The 27,962-nt window shown below is 48.8% G+C and overlaps 1 protein-coding gene across 10 annotated transcripts in view; it reads left to right on the top strand.

The window, feature by feature from the left end:
* CTNND1 (catenin delta 1) overlaps positions 1 to 27,962 on the top strand; it is a 59,968-nt gene that overhangs the window by 14,918 nt on the left and 17,088 nt on the right. For 8 of the 10 annotated variants that reach the window (XM_043516414.1, XM_043516412.1, XM_043516415.1 and 5 more), the window contains 5 exons: positions 13,943 to 14,061; positions 15,435 to 15,745; positions 17,694 to 17,765; positions 18,813 to 18,971; positions 19,260 to 19,792. In XM_043516414.1, the coding sequence (XP_043372349.1) occupies positions 15,551 to 15,745; positions 17,694 to 17,765; positions 18,813 to 18,971; positions 19,260 to 19,792 (959 nt within the window). In that variant the 5' untranslated portion in view covers positions 13,943 to 14,061; positions 15,435 to 15,550. The remainder of the gene's footprint in view (positions 1 to 13,942; positions 14,062 to 15,434; positions 15,746 to 17,693; positions 17,766 to 18,812; positions 18,972 to 19,259; positions 19,793 to 27,962) is intronic. The other 2 variants (XM_043516418.1, XM_043516417.1) reach the window with 1 other exon arrangement.

Raw genomic sequence — 27,962 nt, 5'->3', positions numbered from 1 at the left:
TAAAAACTGTGCTTGTGGTTTTTCATAACAGCTTTCCTAGGAAAGTCCCTTTAGCTTTCCTAGGGGAGGATGTGAGGCCACAACAGTGAGAAGCAGAGAAACGAGTTAATGAAACAGAAAGCAAAGATGAGCTTCAGAAGCACCAAAGTTCACTTGGAGAATCTGAAAGCTGTCAAAGCCATGGAGACCAAAATCCTTGACATCTCCATGGCCCAGGCTCTCCCTGGCATGTCTCCTGACAGTGCAAACAAGAAGGTGTTGGTGGCAGCATCTGTCCACTGAGAACTGAGCTGGGAGCCCCAGCTCACTTCACTCAGACCACCAAACAGCCATGGTATAATGTAGTAATAGTTTCGTACTGACAGACGTGCCATTACTATCTACCTCTCTCTTCCTCCAGGCTATTCCAGAATCTCCTTTAGGAGGGGAAAAGCTAAAGGCCCAGTAGTATTCTGTGGTGTATACTCCCTCATTGGCACTTGGTCTCTGGGTGCTGAGTCACTTCTAGATTGAACAGTCAGACTTCAAGCCAAAAATGTTCCTATTCTAGCAATTTGGCTGGTTCCAGACTTTGTGTGTCTTGGTGAATCAAAGCTTCTGATTTGGTGGTGCTTGTGGTCTGTTCTGCCTTTTGGGTTGGGGCTATGCTGCTAGTTGGTCCCCCTCCCCTTATGAAATTGACACTTTTCTTAATCTGAAATTTTGTCTGTTAAACATTTTTTGTGACAATTTGAGTTTTGTCAGGCATTTTGTTGTGCATCCCTCCCCCAATCTTGACCAGATTAACAGGGACCAGAATTGAGGGTCTCTAGATCTTTCAGGAGGGTTGGGGCAAAACAAACTGACTTCATGTGCTACTGTGAACTGAGTGTGTGGAAATAAGGTTAATTTTTTCCCCTCCATCTACTATTACGCTGTAGACTGGAACTGGGTCAGGACTCCTAGGCTCTCTAACTTGCACAAGTTAGTTTGCCTCTTGATGCTAGTTTCCCAGTAGTATGCTAGGGTTAATATTTCCCTCATAGGGGAGTGATGGTTGATTCATGCCTGTAAAAACCTCTTCAGCGCCTCTGTTTGGAAATGGGTAGAAGTCCCAAGGGAGTGTGTGGGGAGGGGTGTTTAAAAAAAACAAACACCCCCCACCCCCACCCCTGCCAAGTCATACTGATGACTTAAGAGCTCTGCTGGATTAGCAGTGGTGAACTAGTGCAAAGTAAGCAAGAGTAATGTGTCACCCCATACTCAATTTACTGATGCATACTGTTTTAATTATTTATGCTTAATTTTTACAAAATGTGCCATAGCATTTGATTTGAGTCTTGGTAACATGATGCCTCTGCTATTAAAGGGAAGTTCTGGGGTTCATTAAGGCTGATCTGAGGGTTTTTTCTTTTGGGGAAGATAGGATGGTAATTGACCTTGTATCAGCTGTTTTAAAAACTATATTGCTTGATAACACCCAACCCGTAAACACCATGTCTCAAACCACTGGAGGAGGTTATTTGGAAAGAGCTCTTGGAGTAGCTCTGTCCCAAGTTGATGTCATGGGTGTTTCCTGCCTCACCAGCCTGGCTTCAGGTGTTGAGGTATAACACAAATGTTTCTTGATCTATGAAGTTCATTGCGCTGTGTGTGTAAGGTGTCCATTCTTGCTTATGATATTGAAAGCCACTCATAGAATAAGCTCTTCTAACTTTCCTGGGGGTCTTTGAAGGAGAGTTTCTCCTTCCTTTGGAGAAACTCCTGGGGTTGTGACATGAGGTTTTGTAGGGGTGTCTGGTGTCCTGGTCCTTGGATGACAAACATCTTGTCCAGGTTTCAGTCTCCTTTAGTTGGGATGGAGCTATTTCTATGCCCTCTCAGTACTGAAGTGGGGAAGTTGATGTTCATGGAGGGGAGTTGGTGAGGTCATCTCCCACTGCTGTGAATGACGAACATCTTGCCACTATGGTTCTTGGTCACTGACCCCATTGCTGCATCTCAGTTCTCAGGTAGCAGTTGTGCAGTAGTTCTCTTGCAGCTTTCTAGCCAGCTTTAGACTATTTTCCTCTGTCAGACCTTGTCAGAGTGATCCCTGAATTTGGGACTTCAAGCTTGGGGCCCCTACCCTCAGGGAACCTAGAAGCTTCATCTCTAGAACACAGTAAACAGCCCATCTTGAGTGGGATGAACTGGTCTGATCGCACAAGTGGCAGGAACACTGCAGATCTGCTTTAGAACATGGGCAGGCTTTCACATGTAGAGCCTTGTGTGCTGTGGCACCTGGTTATCTGACAGATCTCTGTAATTCACCCTTTTCCTGGCTTGTTGTGTAAACCATAATCTGCTAGGTTACTCTGTAAATTCTTGGGTTTACATTCTCCACTGCAGCATTCTCTGGAAGGCCTGAGTTCTGGAACCCACTCCTTTCAGGAGTGTACACTGGAGTCTGAGTGACAAGGCATATCTCTTTAGTTATTCCTCTAAAACACCAGGCTCTTCCTCGAGTGGTTGTTCATGTCAATTCCAGTCAGGTGTGTGTGCATGTGCACAGTAGTGGGAAGATTTCCCCCCCCCCCCCCCCCCCCTAGCAACAACCATAGGGTTGGGCTGGGCACCCCTGGAGTCGTGTCTTCAAGATGTCCAATATAGAGCCCTGCCAACCCTGCACCCCCCCCCCCCAGTTCCTTCTTACCGCCAGTTGTTGTTGCTGGAACTTCCCTTTGCTCTTCTCTTGCTTCAGCAACTGGATTAGCAGTATTCTGTACACTGTGCGTAGTTCGTTTCCTCTAGTTAGTATAGTTAATTTAGTAGTTTTCCTTAGAAGTTTTAGTTATGGGGGTTTCCTCCCCCCATTTGTTGCTGGGGAATACCACAATTCCCAGACTTCAAGACTTGCCAGATCTGCACTAAGCGCATGCCGAAAAGCGATCCCCACGCCTCCCGCTTAAGGTGCGTTGGTGAGGGTCACCAGAAAGACCGCTGCAAGATCTGTCAGGAGTTCTGACCAAGAGCCATCGGAGAGGGTGTTATGGAGGCAGCTCTCCAATCTCAGTCGGACCCAGGCACCGTGGATCCCAGCATGTTGTCTTCACCGCGGAGTGCTCAGGTGCCAAAGAAAGATGCGGGCAGGGAAGCTAAGCACTGTTATGCAACCTCTTCAGGGTCATTCGAGCCTTCAGCACTGGTCCCAATTGCTGTCACAGAAGAAAGAGGTCAGAGGGAGGTCGATCTCCTTCAGCAAAACCAAGGGACCAGCCACCAGTGACACCTTAGTCAGGCCACAACTCAAGGACTCAAAGTGGGGCCACATTGTCTCACTTGGGCAGGAGTCAGTCTAGTCCTGGCCTGTCTTGCTCACCACACCCATCAGAGCATCTACCGCTCCCATCCACCCCTGAGGCGGCACGGGACCTATTGAGGCTAACAGTGCCGTTCTCTCCAACAAGACAGTGTCCTGGCACTGCAGGTCTCATCTAGACCCCCCCTCGTGATCTCTAAGGGAAAGCCAGAAATGATGGCATGCCAATTCCCATCACCTCGGCCAGCTCCACCATAGAATCATAGAATATCGGGGTTGGAAGGGACCTCAGGAGGTTTTCTAGTCCAACCCCCTGCTCAAAGCAGGACCAAACCCCAATTTTTGTCCCAGATCCCTAAATGGCTCTCCCAAATGAACTCGCAATCCTGGATTTAGTAGGCCAATGCTCAAACCACTGAGGCTATCCCTCCCCCCCCATCCAGAGTGTAGTTGGTCCCCTGCTTGATGCTCTACCTCAAGAGGAGCAGTGCCACCCTGGTCTTCAGAGTCAGACTTGTACAGAAGAGCAGAAGATCCTCCTCACAGCACCATAGGCGGTCCTGCCCAATCCAGTGGGCCCTTCAGTGGCAAAATCCACAGCAGTGGCCTTTTTGTACTCCATGAGCCTTCCATCAAGCCCAGGGTCGGGTGTAGTATCAGTGGTTTCCGTAACATTCGTCCCAGAACCAGTGCCTCAGGCATTAATGCCAGCACCTGCAGCACTGTTCTTGGCACTGTTGCCGACTGTGGCACCACAACCAACCGCTTCGGCACTGGATGCATCAGCGGCCCCCATTGCAGCCTCGGTGCAAGACGCACCCTCGGAACCAGCACTGATACCACCTCTGTCATTGGTGCCAGCTGCCACAGTGCCCACAGGAGCCCCAGCGCTCATGCCGTACCAGACTCTATACCAGCACAGACACAGCATGTCTCTTGCACCTGCGGGACCAGGCCAGCCTTCTGCTTTTCCCATTGGGTCAAGAGATCCCTCGGGTGGGTCTGGTAGGGAACAACCACCTACCCTGGTGGTTTCCTCTTCCTCCTTACCAGATGAGAGCCTAGTAGGCACATTGGAGTCTTCCAGACCTGGGGCAACTAGTGTTGCAGGAGCTGCTGCGCCAAGTTGCCCAGGGTCTGGGTATTAAGGCAGAGGAAGTTGTGGATGATGCGGACCCTATGGTGGACATCCTGGCTCCCTCTAGCCCCACCCATATTACTTTACCACATAATAAAAACAATAATGGACACGAACAGGACCCTTTGGCAGACCCCAGCCTCACTGCCACCTAGGGCCAAGCTCAATGAGCACCAGTACTTTGTGCCCTTCAAGGGCTATGAACATCTCTTCCCACCCCCAGACTGTTTCCCTGGAGTTGAACTCTGCTAACCAGCGGGAGAGACGTTCAAGACCCTTTGCCCAAGAATAGGGACGCCAAAAAATTAGACCTTTTCGGGCAAAAGGTTTACTCCACAGGGGGACTGCAACTCCGTATATCCAATCAACGGGCCATCGTCAGCAGATACTCCTACAATGCCTGCTTGGCGATGGCTAAATTTAGGGAGGAGTTCCCCCTCAGACTCCTGTGCTGAATTTTCAGCTTTGGTTGAGCAAGTGAGACTGATCTCCAGAGCCTCCTTTCAGGCTGCACTGGACGGGGCAGATGCAGCAACCAGGGTTATAGCTACTGGTGTGGCCATGAGAAGGGCCTCATGGCTCCAGGTTTCTGGCCTCCCCTATGAGGTACAGCAAACTATTCAAGACCTGCCCTTTAATGGTGAGACTCTTTTCTCAGAAAAGTCTGACAAGTGTCTGAACAGTCTTAAAGATTCCACAGCCACCCTCAGGTTCCTGGGCCTCTATACTCTCTCAACACAGAGGAGACATTTCCATCCACAGCCCCAGCAGCGGTTTGGTCAGCAAAACAGCCAACACAGGTCCAGAAGGAGGAATCTTAACACCAGGGGAAGGCCGTACCAACCTTCTGGACAGGGTTTGGGACAACCCTAGCCATCTTCAGGGTCCACGCTAGCTTTTTGAAGGCCTGCTTGAGGACGGTGTAGCACACCTAACAGTGAATATACCCCAACTTACCCTCTCATCCCCAAAACCCCCTTTCTGCCATGCATGGTCTAGTATCATCTTGGACTGATGGGTGCTCTGCACGGTAGAGAGGGGCTACTCCATCAAATTCTGTGCTCTTCCTCCCTTCCACCCCCCCCCCCTTCCCCATCCCTCTTCAAGGACCCTTCTCACAAGCCTCTCCTTAGGACCAACAGCACCTCCTTGATATCTTTAGGGGCAGTGGAGGAGGTTCCTCAGGAGCACTGGGGCAAAGGCTTCTATTTCTGGTATTTCCTAATACCGAAAGCCAAAGGTGGCTTCAGACCCCTTGTGGATCTGCAAGAACTCAACAAGTTTGAAGAAACTCAAGTTCTGCATGGTCTCTCTGGCCTCCATCATTCCCTCATTGGATTCAGCAGACTGGTATGATGCCCTCAACTTGACAGATGCCTACTTCCATATCACAATCATACAACCCCACAGGAAGTACCTCAGGTTTGTGGTGTAGAATTTATAGGGGCAATATTGGATTCGACCCAGGCCAGGGCATACCTACTGCAATCAAGGTTTCAGGCCCTGATTTGAGAACTCAGATGGTTTCACACCACCACAGCAAGAAACCGTCTGAGGCGTCTTGGTCATATGGCTTCCTGTACCTGTGTAGTGCAGCATTCCAGGCTCAGGCTTCAACCACTTCTGTTGTGGCTTGCGTCCATGTACTGCCTGGCAGAGACAGCCTGGACAGGATAGTGACCCTGCCTCGCATGGTCCTCAACTCCCTCCTGTGGTGGCTTGACCCTCAGGAGGTATGCTCAGGCATCTCCTTCACCAGTTCACAGCCATCCGTCGCTAGAGACGGACACATCAGACTTGGGCTGGGGTGCATATCTGGGAGACCGCAGGACTCGAGGCCTCAGGTGTATCTGGCTCTCCACATCAATGTCAGAGAGCTGAGTGGTGCATCTGGCGTGTCACCCTTCCGAGCATGCTTAATGTGACAATGTGTATCGGTCATAACCGGCAATGTTCTGTATCAACAAACTAGGTCAGGGGGAGGGGTGCATGCTCCTCTCCCCTGTGCCAGGTGGGAAGCCCTCATGCTGTGGGACGTCTGTGTCGAACATTCAATACACCTGCAGGCATGGTATCTCCCTGGAGTACAGAATGAGCTGGTGGACCACCTCAGCCTACTGTGTCCTTATTCCTGTGCTATATGCAGTCATGTTGGGCTTCTCCAAGACTCAGCCAGGCACCCTTCTGACCAAAATTACCATCCCAGTGTTTTCCACATAGTAGCCCACACTAGAGAGAAGGGTCAGACCTGCCATTACATTGCCTGAAATCTATGATCCCACCTCCCCTCGGGGAGAACCAGTACTGTAGAGAGATCAGTGTTCCCCAGTCAGCCAGAGGGCAATTAACAAGTTGTTGCCTTTGCTTCTCTCTACCCACAGTGGAACGCATCTGTGTGAGCTGCACTCCAGACCATGCAGACACCCACACGTCAGTCTGGTTCACTTGTTCAGGCTCTGACTCAAGGACCAGACTGCATCAAACACTCAGTCCACCGGATCAGGCCTGTCAAGTATCCATGACTAATGGACACAAACAGCCCCACACTGGCACAAGTACTCCCCAATCAGAAACCAGGTACAATCTTCCTCCAGAGGAGAGTGAGTGTGTAAGTAACATGGAACCCTGGCATAGCCACGAGTGGTTCCTTTGCCTGGATGTTGAGATTTCAATCTTCCAGAGGTGGGGCTTTCCCTAGATAGGTCTATTTGCCACTCAATACAACAGGAAGTGACAGCAGTTCTGCTTCTAAAATTGCAGCCCGGGCTCCAGTGCAGATGCGTTTCTCCTCCATTGGGGAGGTTGCCTCCTATACGCCTTTCCACCCATACCATTCGTTTACAGGGGGGTACTCAAGATCTGGAGGGAATGAGCTCGGGTCATATTGATAGCGCCAGCATAGCCCTATCAGCACTGGTACACATTTCTCCTAAACATGTCTGTAGAAGCCCTGCCACTCTGCCCGGACCTTCTGTCACAAGATCACAGTTGTCTTCAACATCCAAACCTCGAGTTGCTTCACCTCCTGGCTTGGAAGCTCCATGGTTAAACCTGATGGAGCTTTCCTGTTCAGGCCAGGTTAGGCAAGTACTCCTTGGCAGCAAAAAACTCTCTACAAGAGGCGCATACCGTGCCAAGTGGAAGAGATTTTCAGTCTGGTCAGTACAGCACCATTCGCCTCTGACGCTAGCCTCAGTGCCACTTATTCAGGACTACCGCCTCCACCTGAAGCAGCGGGGCTTTCATTATCAGTAAGGGTGTACTTAGCCGCCATCTTGGCCTTTTACCTGGGTGAGGAGGGCCGCTCTGTTTGCTAACCAGATGATCAGCTGGTTCTTAAAAGGACTTGACAGGCTATACCCTAATGTCTGTCAGCCTATCCCTGCCTGGGAGCTCAACTTGGCCCCCTCTAGACTCATGGGAGGGGGGGGGTCCAACCTTTGAACCTTTAGTGACATGCTTCCTGCTCTACCTCTTACAAGATGGCATTCCTGGTAGCAATAACCTCAGCCAGGATGGTGTCTGAGCTCAGGTCCCTAACATCAGAGCCTCCTTACACCGTGTTCTATAAGGACAAAGTTCAGCTCAGGCCCCATCCTGCTTTCTTCCCGAAGGTTGTTTTGCAATTTCACATCAACCAGGACATTTCTCCTGGTATTCTACCCTAAACCATATTCTAGTGGCAGGGAGCAGAGGCTTCACTCACTAGATGTTCGCAGGGTGCTAGCTTTCTACATCGAAAGAACAAAGCCGTTTAGAAAATCAGGCCAGCTTTTCGTGGCAGTGGCAAACAGAATAAAGGGCGTACTAGTGTCCTCACAACACATCTCGTCCTGTAGCATTCACATATGCAGAACGAGATCCAACCTGGCAGGGGTTCCCACACCCCTGATCACCATGCACTCCACCGGGGCGCAGGCTTCGTCAACAGCCTTCCTGGCCCAGATCCCTACTCAGGAAATCTGCAGAGCAGCAATGTGGTCCTCCATCCACACCTTTACCACGCATTATACCATTACCCAGCAAGCCAGAGACATGCAGCCTTCTGACGAGCAGTGCTCCAATCAGTGGAAGATTCTGTCCCCACCTACTGAATTTGGGCTTGTGAGTCATCTGGTTGGAATTGATATGGACAAGCACTAAAGAGAAAACTCTTACTCACCTTCTCGTAACTGTGCGGGGTCAGCAGGGCTCTATATTGGATGCCATGAAGTGAAGACACGACTCCAGGGGGTGCCCAGACCGACCCTACGGTTTTTGCTAGGGGAAAAATCTTAGTGCTACTGTGCACGTATGCACGCATATACCTGATTGGAATGGACATGGACATGTACAACACATCTCTAAGGACAACAGTTACGAGAAGGTGGATAACTGTTTGTTTTTTTTTCTCACAACAAATTTTTTTGGTGGCCTCAAATTTCAGCCACCAACTCCTTGCTGGTGGCTGCTCTGACAATTTTTCCTAAAATACTTAACTCTAGGAAAAACAAATGCCCACGTACATGCTCAAATTGTAACTCATTTATGTAGGGTTTTGGGTTGTGTTTTGCAGACTCAATAAAAATAATGTATAGTTGTGTCTCTATTCTTTACTGGACCAAAACAGAATAAAAGCACAATTAAGGTGCTTTGCATGTTGTTCCCCTTGCACATTTTTTTTTTAAGAGACTTGCTAGCTACTAAGTTTGCTGTTAAGTGATATAAACATCAGTTTTCACAGCAGACTTACTCAATTCTGGGAAGCTGGGGGACAAATTAAGTTCTGGATGGGGCGGTGGGTAGGGAGGCAGCAGGGGGATGGAGCCTGCTGCCCACCACCCCAGGGCTGAAGCCCTAGACTCACTGACCCCGGGAAGGTGGGGACTCCCACCCGGCTGCCTACTCCTCTAGCGTTTGTGGTTCCAGGGGAGAGGCTTTGGCCACAATAAAAGCCCCTGTTAGCAGCATTTGAGAAACTCTGCTCTAAAGTACTCAGGCCGTGTCTACACTGGCACTTTTCAGCGCTGTAACTTTTTTGCTCAGAGGTGTGAAAAAAACACACCCCTGAGAGATGCAAGTTTTACCACTGTAAAGTGGTAGTGTAGACAGTGCTGGGAGCTGCTCCCCTCATGGGGGTGGCTTCCCTCCATCCCTCCCACACACACTGGGAGAGCTCTCTCCTAGCGCTGGTGCTGCGACTACACAGCCGCGTTAAAGCACTGCACTTCAACGTTGGTAGTGAAGATGTACTCTGTGTTTAGCTTTTCAGTAGGGATTATATATGGAGCAGAGGGGGTCTTGATGTTAGCCCTGAAAGATGCTAACCCCTTATCTTACTCAGTTTGCATTTATAAATCCAAAGATTCTTGCTGATCTGTGCAAAATAAACTATTGGGTGGGGGGGGGGGAATGTGTGTGGTGTGTGGGGTTTGCTTTGTTTAAGGCTGACGTGTTTCCAGGTAAATATTTATTTTGGGTCCAAGTGTGTCATAAGCCATTTTTAGGGGGTGACAAGGCTTTGGAAGAGGAAGGTTTTGCTGGATTTCCTAAAAATGCTCAGACTCTGGGTTTGCCTGGCTTTCCTCGGGAGGTTAGTTCGACCCCATAGCTCTTCCATGCTTTGTGATCCACATCCACATCTTTGTGGAAGAGCACAGTTGTCAGTGGTTCATAGATCAAAATTTGGTCTGATGGAGCTGAGGCTTGATTTTGCTACTGCTTTGAAGATTGGGACCAAGGCCACACGCTATCATCAGAAGCTGAGGGCTTGTCTATACTGGCAATTTATAGCGTTGCAACTTGCTCAGGAGTGTGGGGAAAAAAACCACATCCCTGAGTGCAGCAAGTTTGTGCCATAAAGCGCCAGTATAGACAGTGCCTCAGCCCTGGGAGCCGTGCCCTTTGTGGAGGTGGGGTGTGTGTTTGGTTTTTTTTGTATTTTTTTTTTTAAACAAATCAAAGTGTTGAGAGCGTTTCCAGTGTAGATTCTCAGCCATTGGAGAGACTGCATGAGGTGCTTCTGCACTGTATGAATTAAGGGTAATGAGGTACTATTCATGGGTGCATCTCAGAAAACTGCTCCCTTCAGATACACTCAAGGGGTATTGGAGAGTGGGTGTGGGGAAGGGTGAGTGGGGTGTTCTTGGTGTTGAAAAGTGGGAGAGACGTAAGGCTGAAGGAGCTGCTTTAGCCTTGCATGCAAACAAAGTTTAAGGGCATCTGTCTGAATGCTGAATATGGTAGGATGCCACTATACTGTGGCGTGAATGGTGTCTGGGATTAGGGTGTTCTGTATGTAATCTATTCTAGAACTGCTACTGCTTAGTGCTAATGAAAACCTAGATCTCTGAAGCCTATACAGAAGGAGACGTCAAAAGAAGCAATATTCTCGAGTGGCTAAGCCTTAGCATGGGACTCAGAGTTCTTTCCCCAGCTCTCCCACTGACCTGCTGGGAAGCCTTGCACATGTTGCTTTGCCTGTTTCACCTCCCTGCCCTTTGTCTTGCCTTTTTAGATAGCTCTTGATCTGAAGAGCTTATACAACTCAGCGTATATACAGCACCTAGCACAACAGGGCTCCAAGGTGCTACTGTGATAAAGGGGTAATAATCACAAACACTTGGTCTGCCAAGGTTCCCATGTTACTCGCTCTCCTCTGGAGGAAGATTGTACCTTGTTTCTGATTGGGAAGTACTTGTGCCATCGTGGGGCTGTTTGTATCCATTAGTCATGGATACTTGACAGGCCTGATCTAGTGGACTTGAGTGTTTGCAGTCTGGTCCTCAAGGCAGAGCCAGAACAAGTGAACCAGACTGACATGTGGGTGTCTGCATGGTCTGGAGTGCTGCTCACGCAGATGTGTTCTACCGTGGGTAAAGAGAAGCAAAGGCACCATCTTGTTAAGTGCTCTCTGGCTGACTGGGGGAACACTGATCTCTCTACAGTGCTGGTTCTCCCCCTGAGGGGAGGTGGGATCATAGATTTCAGGGTGTCATAGCCGTTTTCCTCCATGTAATGGCAGGTCTGTCCCTTTTCTCTTGTGTGGAAAACACTGGGATTGTAATTTTGGTCAGAAGGGTGCCTGGCTGAGTCTTGGAGAAGCCCAACGTGACTGGGTATAGCACAGGAATAAGGACACAGTGGGCAAGGAACTGAATTCTTGCCCCTTCTTTGTGTCTCCCAGTCTCTAATGAGGAAGTTTCCTTCCTGTCTCCTTCACATTACTGCTACATTCCTGTATCTTGTACATCATACTCCTAACCATTCTGTTCATTGCATTAAGTTGGGAACTAAAGAACTGGCTAAATACACCTGTTAAAACCAGATTCCCAAAGGGCATGGGCTTGCTAAGTATTCTCTTGTGCAGATCCGTGCCAGTGACAACAGATGCCCATCCAGTTGGGCCTAAGCTGGCAGCTAGGCAGAGGTTGCGATATCTTTTACGTACCTCTTACCATAGTATTTTGAGCACCTTGCAATCTTTTAAATAGTTATCCTTGCAACATCTCTGTGAGGCAGGATGGAGCTATTAGCTACTCTCTGCCTCAATTCCCTTCTGTACAATACAGATTAATGACTCCCCCAAGGTCCATACAGGAAGTCTGTGGCAGAGTAGGGACTCGAATGCAGTGCTCCCAAATCCTAAGCTCATCCTCTTCTCTCTGCTTTGAAAACTACGTATTCCACATGGCTAACAGGGCAGCTGATTGCAAGGGAGAGAGGATGGGGAGCTGTTGTCACAAATGTGCTATGAAGAGACAGGAGTAGCTGTCTAATAATGACTCTGCTGGGATTGGGTGGCAGACCCCTAAAAAAAAGGTCTTTGGGGAGGGGGGTGGCTTTTCTCCAGGGTGGAGCACAGGGCAAAATTCAGCTCTGAAAACTAATGTTGGAGAAGCAAATAAAATAGGCCAAAGGTTCTGGCAATGGCTTTCAGAAGCCCCTTTGCTTATCAGACCCAAGGGGTGTGATTATGCTCAATCCTTGGAGAAGGAGCTGGTTCCTTGTGTTTCGCTGGCTAATAGATAGTGAAGGGGGAGGAGGTTTCTGTCTGTCAAGTCAGCAGTGCTGCCATGTCTCAAAGTTTTGGCTTGCATGCTCTCTAACTACAAGTCGGTGCCTCTTCCCCCATGCCCCAGTACCTCATAAATGCCAGAGCCCATGGACAGCCTGGGGCCCAGCCCTCACCCTTGCTTAGAGTGGCAGTAGAAAGTCACTCGCCAACCATTTGGGGCTAGCAGGCAGCCTGCAATCACTCCTCTCTGGACAGACTTCCCTCTTTCTCACCCCTAAACCATGGTGCTGGAAGATAAAGCAAATTGATTTGTGTGTTGGGAGAAGAGGCAAGTGCTGGTGGGGATAGTTGTGTGCATGCATATCCTGGTCTCTCTTGCTCATGCTTCGTATGTGCCCAGCAGTAGAACTGGATTTTTTTTTATTGGTGAAGGAAGATTACAGGGCGGAGGCCACCAGATGTTAAAATGCAATTCAGACTGTCTTCAAAGCAAATTAAAAATCTCTTGCTGGACTCAGTCCTCTCTGTGCTGTAGTGTCTGATAAGAACTGAAGCCAAGAAGGCTATTGTATGTCTGAAGAGGTCTTGGACAATGAAGGAATAAGACCTGCTAAAAGGGGCAAGCCTGATTTGGTTTTACTGTTACAAGTAAAATGACTGGAAGGCCTCTGCTTTAGAGATCTGTGCGTTGGAGTAACTGGGTTTGCTGTATATTAGGTTTGAGGGGCATAAGTGGAGCCCAGAGTTGGAATAGCAGGGTGCAATGGGCTGGGGGACATCAGCAGGAATGGGGCAGGGCATGCTTTGGAGGGGAAGAAATACAGCACAGACTTCCTGTCCCTGCACCCTGTGTCTGTTTTTCAAACAGTGCCTATGTGTTCCTTGTAACTTTGGTGCACAGCCTGCCTGCAGCCCACTCTCCACACACTGGTGTCTTGCTGGGGAGCATGGGAAAGTGAGCCAAGGCAGCTGGTACAGAGACCAGACTAGCCCTGTCATGGCTGTATCTGTTGCTAAAATATCTTAGCAGACATACTGGGACGTGGTCGCTCCTGAGATGGGTGAAGGAGGGGCCCATCCCTCGACACCAGTGTAGGTTTCTCAGGAGAGGGGGTGCTGAGGGTACCAGTGAAAGGCTACCTTGTCCTGGTGAAGTAGTGGGAATGCATCTGGATGACCGTATGAAGTAGTGGGGACCAGCAACCTTTGGAATTGGGAAGGCAGCACTGGGGCAGGTCTGGTTAGAGCCAGTTTGCAGCAGAAAGTAAAGATCTACTGTGTTGGATGCTGCACAAGGTGTGTACAGCTGACCCTGAGGAGCCCCCACTGATGAGGCATTCTCTTCTCCCATGACCATGACCATCCCCAACCCTTGCAGAAGGGGTTGGAAATGGTACTTGAAGGTCACATTGAGCAATTCCATGTCCCCTCCCATAATTCCCTTCACGCCTGTTCAGTTCTAGCCTGCCCTCTGTTGCCTCCCTCCCTTCATTAGGTTCACTCTGGTTTTCCCCAACTGTCTCTACAGCTCTCTTCCCTCCTGCTTCCTCACTGGTGGTGGCTGGGCTGCTTCTCCCATGATTTTTTGCATCTAGACCTGGCTGTGCTGTGCCTTAGCCAATCAAATCCGACCTTCCTTCCTTACAGGTGTGTATGGAAAACTATTTTATTTATTTAAATATGTAATTAAACTCTTGATTTCTTCCTTTTTTCACTATATGTAATGTAATTCTCTGCAAATACAGAAGATGGGTCAGAGGGCAGTGCGACTTCTGCCCCTTTAGGACTTGGGGTCACAGATGTTCCTCACAGGTTGTCCAACTGTCATAGGTCTTACTGGGTAGAGATTCAGAAAGTTAATGTGGAAGCTGAATGTTCCTCATGGGGCAGGGACCCATTAGGGGAGCAGTGTCTAATGGGGTTTATGAAACTCTGGACTGAATTAGCATGGACTGGGTTGGGCCTCACAGGTCAAGTAGGTTTCAGAGTAGCAGTCGTGTTAGTCTGTATTCGCAAAAAGAAAAGGAGTACTTGTGGCACCTTAGAGACTAACAAATTTATTAGAGCATAAGCTTTCGTGAGCTACAGCTAAATTGCAGCACTCGTCTCCATCAATGAATGGGGTGGCAAGAAGCCTCTCCCCTTACCAGAGCAGATGCCCACCAAAATTCTAGTCAAAACACCTCCCTAGAGGGCCTTTTCTCATCTGGAGCTGGTGAAGGAGCCTATGATTCCTCTCTCCCTTCCAGCCAGACTTACCACCTGTCCTATGACTAAAAGAAAAGGAGGACTTGTGGCACCTTAGAGACTAACAAATTTATTAGAGCATAAGCTTTCGTGAGCTACAGCTCACTTCATCCGAAAGCTTATGCTCTAATAAATTTGTTAGTCTCTAAGGTGCCACAGTACTCCTTTTCTTTTTGCGAATACAGACTAACATGGCTGCTACTCTGAAACCTGTCCTATGACTGTGTCACTCTCGCCCTTCCTTCCACCAGGTTGTGAGAGGGGAGTGTTAGATGCCCCTTGAATAAAATGGGAGTGTGTTTAAGCACTACTGGCTTTGGAGATTTCCCTCTGGGCTGCTTACTCATGCTTCTCTCCTGGTCAGGGTTGGCTCCCTTCCTATCCATCAGGGGATCCTTTCAGAGGAGAGAAAGATTGGCTCTGGCAGGACTGCACTGGGGCAGGGGGGTAGAGAACTGCCTTGTCCATACAGATTCTACCCTGGTGAGGCCTTCGTCAAAGAAGGGAGACTGAAAAGTCTCATTCCTAGACTCGAAGGCAGGAGCTGCTGAGAGCACAGATCAGGGTTTCCTGTAGTAGAGGTGACACTTCTTCTGCCATGTATGGCAGGACAGTTGCCCTGGCCAGCCGCTGCTATTGTCCCCTGGGAAGGATGGCAGAATTGACACTTGTTCTTTCTTTGAGTGCTGAGAGAACCTAGCCTTGGGATTGATATTTCATCTGTCTGTTCTGATCTCTTCTCTCCTTCCTTCCCTCAACTGTTTGTCGTGAAGTGAGGGGCTCCTTCCCCTCTTTCTCCCCCCCCAACCCATCTGACGCTGGTTTTCTCACACGCCCCGTGCCCTACACCCTCCCTCCTCCCCACCCCCTGTGTGGGGCCCTCGTCACCATGGACGACTCGGAAGTGGAGTCAACTGCCAGCATCCTGGCCTCCGTCAAGGAGCAGGAGGCACAGTTTGAGAAGCTGACCCGGGCGCTGGAGGAGGAGCGGCGCCACGTCTCGGCGCAGCTGGAGCGCGTCCGGGTCTCCCCGCAGGATGCCAGCCAGACGATGGCCAACGGCACCCTCACCCGCCGGCATCAGGTAAAACCCCCTTGGGGGAGTGGTGGGCTCAGCAGAGCCCTTTTGGCTGCTGCTGCATGAACTGTGGTGGACATGGGAGGAGTATCTGGCAGTCTGGCTCCTATCAGAGTTGCCCTTTCCCCTCCCAACTGACACACCTCACAGAGGAGCTGTCTCTGCACCCAATAGATTTGAGTAACTGCTGTAAGAACTTACCAGATGAGCTGTTGGTCTGGGGGCATGAGGTGGCATTGCTTGACCTCACTGATGCACAGAGGGCCCTCCATACATTTGAGTATAGGATTAGTGTGCTGGGGAACAGCTGCATGGGCCAGCCTCCATAGTGCTGTAGACTTGTGGATTGGGACTCCATGACAGATGCAGCCCTGCCCAGAAAACCAGGGGCCTCTGGCTCCCTTGCCCCAGAAGCCCCATAACTAGTTGTGAGGCCAGAGGTACTGGCATTTCTGCTCTCCTGGGTACTTGCCTGGTATCCTCTATAACCTGGTGACATGACGCCTGTTGAGCAAAGTGCCCACCCTGGGGATGTGGCAGGCAGAGTCCAGGAACTCTCACAGGTGGCTTTGAGTGGCACTCTGGGCTCTAGCTAAGTGCCACTTCTCTACTCTGCCTGTCTCCTCCCCCCCCCCCCCCAAAAATCTGCTGCTGCCCCAATCTAGAGGCCATGTTGTATTTGTAGCCCTCACTGTCTCAGTATCTGGGCACCTCATAATCTTCAATGTATTCATTCACCCCCTGGTCTTTGGTATGGCAGGCAGAGTTGCTGTTATCCCCATAGCTCCAGATCGGGAACTGAGACACAGAGATCAAATTACTTTCCCAGGCTCCCGCAGGTGTAGTGTGGCAGAGACCTGGGTTCAATACCCTACTCTGAAGTCCCAGGCTAGCACCTTTAAACACTGAATAGTCAAACGGGACAGGGCAAGTGCCAGGAGGGGATGAGGGAAGAGTCTGCCTGAGTCTCCAGGGCTCTTAACTTACACTGCAGCAGGCAGTACATCTGGCTTGATCTCCTTTCTCTTCTTGTGGTTATCTTGCACTCTGTACTGTTGGGTTTTGTTAAGGGGTAGAAGTCAAGACCCTCCTTGCCCTGTTTTAAAGGGCCAGAGGACAGCTGCACTGGCAATGTTGGGCACAGAGGGTTTGGTTGTCTGGCTGAGGATACTGGTGCTACTGAGAAACTTCCCAGGCCACATTGGAGTTAGACAAGTGGATTTTTATTCTTCAGAGCGGGGGCGGGGGGAGAGAACACTTCTCCTCCCACTTACCATCCAGAGAACTGAACATGTGTGAATATTATAGGCAGTGAAAAGCCATTACGCTTTGTGTTCTGCTTTTGACTCTCCACGCTGTTCCCTCTAATCTCCCTGAAATGCTGGTATGTCTCATCTGGTGGCCTGTGGCTTCCACATCAAAAGAAGATGTGAAATGTCTTTGTCTCTCTCTCTCTCTGGTGGAGTTGGGGTGTGCGTACCCAGAGTGGGCCTTAGCGCTCCTAGTAGGAGGTACATGGAGTTCTGAATAGTCTGGCCGCCATGTGGAGCACTGGGATGTCTGGAGGGTGGAGCACTAGAAATGGCTGCTTTTTAACTCCTGGGGACTCCCCAGACTGCACTGGGGAACAGCATCGGTCTCCTGCTTGGCTGTGTAGCACAATCTCTGCAGTACCATGCCCTTCACCTAGGGGATTGAGATCTCGGGGCATGGAATCGCCCTGGCTGCTCTTACCACCTCCACCTGCTGCTAACCTCTGGGGCACTGGAATTGGATGCTGCTGCGTCTGGAATTGAGACTAGGGTGTGAGGTTGTTAGTACAGCCCTCACAAGTGGAATAGGGCACTAATCCCAAGGCATGAGGCCTGGCCTTTCTTGCTCGGAGGCAACAGGACAATGCATCTGAGGCAATGGACTAGGAAGCATTATAACGAGCTGATGTGGCTTGTTTCAGAACGGCCGTTTCCTGGGCGATGCTGACTTGGAGAGGCAGAAATTTCCAGATCTGAAACTCAACGGACCACCGGTAAAGGACTTCTGGGAGGAGCTGGGACCTCTTGTTGGGGGCAAGGCCTGAGTTCAGGGGCACAGTGACTGGTCTTTTCTCCTTGTGGAAGGGACCCATCTTTTTAGGTGTTGCCGGCAAGGCTTCCCCACCCTATCTGTGCCATAGTGCATTCTCTGCAGCCACCAGCAAGCAAGAGTGATGCCAGGGAAGCCGCTCTCCTTTGGGTAGATGTTTTCTGGCTTTAGGCAGAAAGCCCTACCACAAATCCCTTCATCCTGGGGACTCCTCCCATTTCACTTCTAGGGCATATGCCCTGTAGTAGAAGCTGGAGGGATGGGGCTTGGCCGGTGTGGTGGAGAACTGGGCTCTCCAGGCAACCACCTATGTGAGGGGCAGTGTCAGCACAGGGCCAGTCTCCTCTTGTAGCTAGTGGTTTCCATTTAAAGTGTGTGTGTGCGGGGGGGGGGGGGGGGGAGGGAAGACCCTCCCCACTGTGGTGTGGATAGAAAACTCTAATAAGGGCTCCTGCTACACCCATGTAGTTTCAGTTATCACTCCTTTAAATGAGAATGGAAGACAGGATCCAACAGGAAACACAGAACAGCCCTCCAGGCTCTGAGATCCTCTTATTTCCTTTATGCACCACCTCCCAACAAGGGGACCATGCAATCTGTCTTCCCCCGCATCAAGATGAGGAGAGCACCCTGCTTGGCTTCCCCCCCGCCCCCTGGTCTGGCCACCATTGCTACCAGACTGCTGCTCCCCAGATGCTACTGCCTACTGTGCCAGCCTAGCAACAATGAGAATGGGGTTGGGGGAGCTTCTGGGGCCTGAGAGTGGGGGGCAATGACAGGTGACCCATTTAGATCCTTCCCACAACCCCCTAGTGGGTTGGGACCTACTGTTTTGGAAATGCTGCTCTAGCCAGGAGATGGCTCAGTGCATCCTTGCCTAGACAGTATAGATAGAGAGCTAAGGTCATGGAAATGCTGTCTCCTGTGGGTGGGATCTGGCACTGTGGGCCCGCAATCTGGGCTGACTTGGTGTGCTCTTCCCTCATCCTAGGACCGCAGCCACCTCCTCTACAGCACGATCCCCAGGATGCAGGACCCAGGCCAGATTGTGGAGGAGACATATACCATGGAGGAGGACCCAGAGGGCGCCATGTCGGTTGTCTCAGTGGAGACATCTGATGATGGGACCACCCGGCGCACAGAGACCACGGTGAGGGACAGTAAAAGAAAGGAGACTGTCTTGTCTTCAGTAGTGTTGACCTGGCCTGCCCTCCCCCAGGGTTGGTGAGATAGCATATACGCTAAACTCTCTATCCTACATGTTTCTGTAGCACTATTAACTGAAGCTGGGGATGAGGGCTACTGGTCAAGATGGAGGGGAACAAGCAGAGCTGGGGGAGTCCAGGCCTTAGATAGCAGAGGGGTTTGGATGATTAGGGGACATCAGCAGCCCTTGCATTTGTGATCTGAGAGCATATCCTTTTCCCCATCTCTTCAGGTGAAGAAGGTGGTGAAGACTGTGACCACGCGGACAGTACAGCAGGTCCCCGTTGGGCCAGATGGGTTACCTGTGGAGGGTTCTCCTGTATCCAATAACTACATCCAGACAGTGGACAGAAACTTCCGTAAAAATGGCAACGGGGGGCCTGGCAGCTACATGAGCCAGCCTGGCACTGCCACACTCCCACGCAACTATCACTATTCAGATGGCTATGGTCGCCCCTATGAGGATGGCTACCCTAGCAGCGACCATAGCTATGGCAGCCTGTCCCGTGTGACCCGTATCGATGAACGTTATCGTCCCACCATGGATGGCTACCGGGCCCCCAGCCGTCAGGATATCTATGGTCCGCAGCCACAGGTGCGAGTAGGGGGGAGCAACGTGGACCTGAACCGCTTTCATCCAGAACCGTATGGGCTGGAGGATGACCAACGCAGCATTGGCTATGAAGACCTGGACTATGGGATGATGCCGGACTATAGCACGGCCAGGCGGGCGGGGACTCCCTCGGACCCCAGGCGGCGACTCAGGTAGGAACATCAGGCTTTACACACTGTAGCAGACCATTTTTCCTCTGAGTATTATTCCCCTCTTCTCTCTCTCCCTCTCCCCCCCACCTCGTGCCCAGCAGTGGTTGATTCCAACAAAGGTGTGGACCTCCATAAGGCAACTTTTAATAGCTTGTGTATGTGTTGGGGCTGTGGTTATTACTCCTGAATGTCTGAGCCTAATTGTCATAGCTGTGGCATCTAGTTGACTCTCAAATTCTGCAGCTACGGCATTTAACCTGCTGCAGCAATGAGTACTACAGAGCTATTGTGCACTGCCTGGAGGCTTTTGTTCTGGTCATGCTGTCTCATGCCCCATGGTTTTGATGTTGGTGGGCAAAGTTTTAATGAGGGAGACAGGGACTGATTTGTGAGGTCCTAAGATGCCTTGATCTCCCCTCCCCCCCTTGCATTGTGTCAAGATGCGCCCTGACAGTTTGGCAGGGGTTTCTATTCCTGTAAGCCTGGCCCTATAGCAGGGGTGGGCAAATCTTTGGCCTGAGAGCCACATCAGAGTGCGAAACTGTATGGAGGGCCAGATAGGGAAGGCTGTGCCTCCCCAAACAGCTTGGCGCCTGCCCCCTTCAAAACCCCTGACCCATCCAACCCCCCCTGCTCCCTATCCCGACTGCCCCCCCAGAACCTCTGCCCCATCCAACTCCCCCCGCCTCCATCCCCGGTTCCCTGACCACCTCCACCCCGTCTCCTGACTGCCCCGGCCCCCTTACCATGCCGCTCGGAGCAGTGTATCTGGCCGCCGGGCCAGAGTCAGATGCGCTGCCCTGTATGAGAAGGCAGCCCTGCCGCCCAGAGTGCTGCCCAGGTGGCAGTATGGCTGTGGGAGAGGGGGGACAGCAGGGTAGGGGCCAGGGGCTAGCCTCCTGGGCCAGGAGATCAGGGGCTGGGCAGGGCAGTCCCGTGGGCCAGATGTGGCCCATGGGCTGTAATTTGACTACCTGTGCCCTATAGCCTGAGTCTGCTTGGGTTGAACAAAATAAGTTTGCTGTCAAAGGCTGTATTTTGGTTCATGCCACTGCCCAACAGCATCAAATCTGTTTGTTGCTGCGCATTGATGCAAAGACATGAACGTCTCCGCGCAGTGTTGACTTAAACTTGCAGCTACTGCTGAGCTGGGATTCTAGGGTGTGAGGGGTCAGGCTGCAGGAGGATTGATTCCTGGGCAGGTGGCTGACTTGGGGTGCACAGCCCCTTGAAGGAACAAACTGGGGAGGAGAAGTGGTCAAATCTGACAATAACAATTGGTTCACCTGTGCCTTGTGCAAATCAGTTGCTTCCCTAGCTGATTAGCCAAGTGCTGCTTTGACTGGATGACTGCACTCTGGGGTCCTATAAAAGTCTCTGGCATTGCTGTTTCTGTGACACTGTATTGTCTTAGGAGTGCTGCTAATGTACTATTTACACAGAATAAACTGAGGAGCCAATGTGAGGAAGGGAACCAGACAGGAACATCCCCACAGGAAGTTGCTGCCTGCACTTTGATGCTATCTAAGTATTTGATGCTCCAACCTGCTCCAGTGTGTGTGTGGTTTTTAAAAAAAAAAAAAAAAAAACTGTGGAAAGGCTTTGGCCTTGTGCAAGGGACTTGGCTCCTTTTAGCTGAGACGCTCTAGGTTTATTCACAGTCTTGGTGCTGCTGTATCTGAGGGGGTCTGAGCCCCAAAGGTGAATGCTCAGTAAAATTCCTAGCATGCATGTTGCTGTAGGGCTAGTCTTTGATTGTAGAGAATGAAACTATAAAGGCCTGGTTCAGCATCCAGCTAACCCCGTTCGCATCTTTGAGTCCTGAAGGTCACTTAGCTCTGGCTCTGGGCTGCCAAGGGGAACAAATTCCAAAGGCTAGAAGCCCTGCCACAAAGCACCATAGAGGGATCAAATTTGCTAGTCCTGAGCCTGGACTAGGAATCAGAGTAGCAGCCGTATTAGTCTGTATTCACAAAAAGAAAAGGAGGACTTGTGGCACCTTAGAGAGCAACAAATTTATTTGAGCATAAGCATCCAATGAAGTGAGCTGTAGCTCACAAAAGCTTATGCTCAAATTTGTTAGTCTCTAAGGTGCCACAAGTCCTCAAAAATTTGAGCATAAGCTTTCGTGAGCTACAGCTCACTTAGTCGGATGCTTATGCTCAAATAAATTTGTTGCTCTCTAAGGTGCCACAAGTCCTCCTTTTCTTTTTGGACTAGGAATGAGAAATCTTTTCTGAGTAACTTGCTCTGCAGCCATTCTAGACTCTGGCATCTTGATGCCTTCTTATCTAGGCTGAGCAGCAGCCCCTCTTCCATCCAGGTCCCCCACTCTGTCAGTCTGGGAGGAGTGGAAGGCTGTAAGATCCATACTCAGTGAAAGTAATGATACAGACAAGTGTTCTGGGTAGCTGTAGCAGCTGCAAAGGGCTCTCGAGTTCCCTCGTGGCTTTATGCAGACACCAAACAGGAAGGGGCACTACATGAACTCTGTGGGGCATGATCTGGGGAGAAGAAGCAGACTCCTAGCACAGCCCCATGGGCTCTCATCTGGGAAGAACTGAACTCACTGAAGGGTCATGCCATGTCAGCATCCTTGTACCTGGCAGCTAGCAGTACTGTCATCACTTGTGTCACAAACTGCAGAATCTGTATGGCTGTCATGCCCTTGTCCTCCAGCTCCCCAGCTGTGGAACAGGCTCTGTTTTTTTATCTGCAGACTGGCTGATAAAGATTACAGAAATCCATGGAATCCAAGCATTGTTGGAGTTGGCTCATCACCACTATCTCAATTACCTTTTTGTCTCAAATCTCCTGCTTTTGGGGATGGTACCTGGCAAGATTAACAACCCCAAGATGTTTTTGAGCAAGGTCCTAAACATTACTTACTTTTTTGAAGCATGGCTGGCAAATTGCCCTCCTAAAGGAAGTCATTAACAATCCATCTCTTTCTCCTACTCCCGGTGTGCCTAGTGTCTCTACTGGCTATAATCAGCCATGACGGACACGGGTCTATCTTGCATGTCTAGTTGCAACTTTGTTAAGCATGCACAAAACCTCAGGACATGAAACTGAATGAGATCAAAGCACCGTAGATGAATTCTTTCCTCTTTCGCTTTCCCATGGAAAAACTTGGACTGTCCTGAGTCAATAGAAACAAGTTGACCTTTCACTGTAGCAAGAGGCGTTCAGAACTGCCAGTGTCCTGATGCATCCACCCTAAATTGGGCTGCTTAATATTGAGCTGAACTGGAGTGAGAAGATGTAACAGTCAAGGAGTACTCCGTCTTGACCACAGCCATGGCATAGGAACCAACAGTCTTCAGTGTGGCTTGTTACTGAGGTCAGGTCTTGTGGAGCTAGAGCTTCAGCCTTTTGTCACCGACTGCCATGTCACCCTCTGCAGTCTTTGTACACCATGGCACATGACTGTGGGGCACTGGATTGCAGGGTAACCACTGATGGTGGTGAAGCAGCAAAATCTCCATTGACCCAGAACTTGCCAATCAAAATGGCTTCTGAGGGTGACTCAAACAGAATTGCCACCCCAACAGGAGTAACTGGTCTGACCTGAAGCTGTACCACTGATCAGACTGTTACTCCTTCTGTTTAATGCATATCCAGCATGCTCACCAGTGAGTGGAATCAGAAACCCTTCAGATAATCCATGGTTGTAATGTAAGAGTGGGCATGTCCTACGCTTGATCCGATGCAAAGAGACAACTGCACGATCAGTCAAAAACTCCTCTAGGCAAAGCTGATCCAAGGTACAGGACCTAGCTGGAGCCTTGTCCATACTAGAAAAGCTTTTGCAGGCATAGCTATACCACAAGCCCTCCTAGTGTAGGTGCAGCTTGTACAGCCTGGCATAAAGTGGTTTCAACTGGCATAGTTCACACTAGTTCTCTGACAAAATATATTGGCATAAAAGTTCTTGTCGGTATAGGTATATCTATACTAGTGCTTACACTGATATAACGCTGCTGGTATGTTCCAGGCCTGGTCAACACCTGTGTGAACACTGCACTGTATGAGTATTGCACACACAAGGCATTTTAAGCAGCCTTTTACTGCAATGCCTCTTAAGACTGGCTTTACTTTTAAACTAGGCTGCTTAGATCCGCAATCCAAGTTACAAAAGGGCAATTTTTTTTTTGAGATGACAAATACCTTTTTCTGTTCTCCTAATAAGGGCAGGCAAGTAGGAGGATATTTTTGTGCCTGGGATGATAGATTTAATTTCAGCATTGTAGGGATTGAAACAAACTAGGGCTGTCGTGCGATTAAACAGAATAGAATACCATTTATTTAAATATTTTTGTATGTGTTCTACTTTTTCAAATATATTGATTTCAATTACAACACAATACAACATGTACAGTGCTCACTTTATATTTTTGATTACAAGTATTTGCACTGTAAAAATTTTCAGTGGCACTATAGTACTCGTATTAGATTTTCTTTATCATGAAAATTGAATTTACAAATGTAGAATTGTGTGTGTGAAAAAACAAAACAACAACTTCAAAAATAAGTCTAAAATTTTAGAGCCACCATACTCCTCCTACTTCTTATTCAGCCAATCGCTCAGACAAACAAGTTTGTTTACATTTGCAGGAGATAATGCTACCCGCTTCTTGTTGAAAGTGAGATAGGTGTTCTTATGGCACTGTTGTTGCCGGTGTTGCAAGATATGTACGTGCTAGATGTGCTGAAGATTCATATGTCACTTCAACCACCATTCCAGGGGCCATGTGTCCATTCTGATGATGGGTTCTGCTCGATAACCATCTAAAGCCATGCGGACTGATGCATGTTCATTTTCATAACATCAGTCAGATGCCACCAGCAGAAAGTTGATTTTCTTTTTTGGTGGTTTGGGTTCTGTAGTTTCTGCATTGGAGTGTTGCTCTTTTAAGACTTCTGAAAGTATGCTCCACACTTCATCCCTCTCCAATTTTGGAAGGCATGTCAGATTCTTAAATTTTGGGTCATGTGCTGTAGTTATCTTTAGAAATCTCACATTGGTACCTTCTTTGCATTTTGTGAAATCTTGTACAACATGAAATATATAGCAGAATGTGGGTAAAACAGCAAGGGACATACAATTCTCTCCCAAGGAGTTCAATCACAAATTTAATTAACACTTTTTTTTTTTTTGTAATGAATGTCATCAGCATGGAAGCATGTCCTCTAGAATGGTGGCTGAAGCATGAAGGGGCATACAAATGTTTAGCACATCTGGCTTGTAAATACCTTGTGACACCAGCAACAATGCCACAGAAATACCTGTTCTCACTTTCTGGTGACGTAAATAAGAAGAGGGCAGTATTATCTCCTATAAATGTAAACAAACTTGTTTTGTTTTAGCGACTGGCTGAACAAGAAGTAGGACTGTGTGGACTTGTAGGCTCTGAAGTTTTTACTTTTTTTTGGAGTACAATTGTGTAACAAATGTACATTTGTAAGTCACACTTTCACAACAAATTATACTACAGTTCTTTTGCGAGGTGAATTGAAAAATACTATTTTTACAGTGCAAATATTTATAATAAACATTTTGATTTCAATTATAACACAGAATACAATATATAATGTAGAAAAACCTCATTTTTAATTTCAGTTGCAATAAAATTGATTAATCCAGATTGATTTTTTTTTTTTTTTCAGTTAATCACGTGAGTTAACTACAATTTAATTGACAGTCCTAAAACAAACCCAACGCAGTTGAGAAGGTTAACAGAATGGACTCATCAGCATATGTGCTATTTTCTTACTCTGTCTGCATCCAGCAAAAAGTGACACATTAGACTGGTCAAAAAGGAAAAGGAGTACTTCTGGCACCTTAGAGACTAAGAAATTTATTAGAGCATAAGCTTTCGTGAGCTACAGCTCACTTCATCGGATGCATTTGGTGGAAAAAACAGAGGGAAGATTTATATATACACACACATAGAACATGAAACAATGGGTTTCATACACACTGTAAGGAGAGTGATCACTTAAGATAAGCCATCACCAGCAGCAGGGCGGGGAAAGGAGGAAAACCTTTCATGGTGACAAGCAAGGTAGGCTAATTCCAGCAGTTAACAAGAATATCAGAGGAACAGTGGGGCGGGGGGTGGGAGGGAGAAATACCATGGGGAAATAGTTTTACTTTGTGTAATGACTCATCCATTCCCAATCTCTCTTCAAGCCTAAATTAATTGTATCCAGTTTGCAAATTAATTCCAATTCAGCAGTCTCTCGTTGGAGTCTGTTTTTGAAGCTTTTTTGTTGAAGGATAGCAACCCTCAGGTCTGTGATCGAGTGACCAGAGAGATTGAAGTGTTCTCCAACTGGTTTTTGAATGTTATAATTCTTGACGTCTGATTTGTGTCCATTCATTCTTTTACGTAGAGACTGTCCAGTTTGACCAATGTACATGGCAGAGGGGCATTGCTGGCACATGATGGCATATATCACATTGGTAGATGCGCAGGTGAACGAGCCTCTGATAGTGTGGCTGATGTGATTAGGCCCTATGATGGTATCCCCTGAATAGATATGTGGACAGAGTTGGCAACGGGCTTTGTTGCAAGGAAGGATAGGTTCCTGGGTTAGTGGTTCTGTTGTGTGGTGTGTGGTTGCTGGTGAGTATTTGCTTCAGACTGGGGGGCTGTCTGTAAGCAAGGACTGGCCTGTCTCCCAAGATCTGTGAGAGTGATGGGTCGTCCTTCAGGATAGGTTGTAGATCCTTGATGATGCGTTGGAGAGGTTTTAGTTGGGGGCTGAAGGTGATGGCTAGTGGCGTTCTATTTTCTTTGTTGGGCCTGTCCTGTGGTAGGTGACTTCTGGGTACTCTTCTGGCTCTGTCAATCCGTTTCTTCACTTGAGTATTGCTCCTGGTGATTTAGGGCCCCATTGTGCTAGGCACCACATGTATGATGGAGATAGCCCCTGCCTCAAAGAGCATACAGCCCTGAATAGACAAGTCAAAGTATGGGAGAAAAGTATTCTTCCTCCACTCTGCAGAAGAGGGGTAGCTAAGATGTACAGAGACTTGGCCAGGGTGACAGTATCTGTGTCAGGACTGGGAACTGACGTGAAATCTCCAGAGTCACACTCCAGTGCTGTAACCACAAGCTGACATTCGTATAGGCTTTTCCCTTGCTAGTCTCCATGTAGGAACACAGTAATTTTGTTTATATTGCATTAGCCCCTAGGCCAGGATCAGCACCACATTCTGTTCAGGGAGAATGTTTTTTTGTTTTGCTTTTTAAGTCTGTATCTCGCTCTCTCTTTTTGAAAAGAAAAGGAGGACTTGTGGCACCTTAGACTAACAAATTTATTTGAGCATAAGCTTTCGTGAGCTACAGCTCACTTCATCAGATGCAAGTGAGCTGTATCTCACGAAAGTTTATGCTCAAATAAATGTTAGTCTCTAAGGTGCCACAAGTACTCCTTTTTCTTTTTGCAGATACAAACTAACACAGCTGCTACTCTGAAATCTTCCCCCCCCCCCCCCCCCCCCGGCAAACCCCTCTGATACTTGACTTCAAAATTAGTTGTGTGAAAACAACTCTGTCCATATTTTGGCTTCTCAAAGCATTTTGTCAAAAGCAATTTTGCACTTAAACTGCGTGTTTTGGTATTTTCAATGTTATTACATAATGACTCCTGGCAAAGGGAGGAATTGACTGTCTTGATGCAGCAGCAGCAGTATTGCAATTTATTGTATCCCATAGGAATTGGGTATCCTTGAAATCTGATTCAGCTACCTAACAGGAGGCTGAGGCTCTGGAGAATACTAAATAGGAATGATCCTTTGCTAGGGTGGGGAGAGCAGGCTTGATGACCTAATAGGTTGTTTCCCTCTCTGACTTATCTGAATTTACACTGGTGGCATCAGCTTGCCCTCTAGTGGCCAGAAGATGGAACTGTTCAGCAGACCATTCTCTGTCTTAAAGTAGAGCTGCTGCTTCTATGGTTCTAGGGTCTCTGGGGATAATCACGACATGCTGATGTAACGCCCAGGTGCCCTGACTTACTGTTGTGTCAGGTGCTCTAAGCCTAGTAAGATGCTGCCCCAAAGGGCAGACAGGAAAGAGCAGCTGCCATTGCCCTGGGCAGTGCATCCTGCTATTGTACATTTATCTGACCTGGCAAAGGAAACTGCTGCCATCGCATG

This window comes from Dermochelys coriacea, chromosome 6, assembly GCF_009764565.3.
Source record: "Dermochelys coriacea isolate rDerCor1 chromosome 6, rDerCor1.pri.v4, whole genome shotgun sequence".
NCBI classification, from domain to species: Eukaryota; Metazoa; Chordata; order Testudines; family Dermochelyidae; genus Dermochelys; species Dermochelys coriacea.
This window is presented reverse-complemented; position numbering and strand designations above follow the sequence as displayed.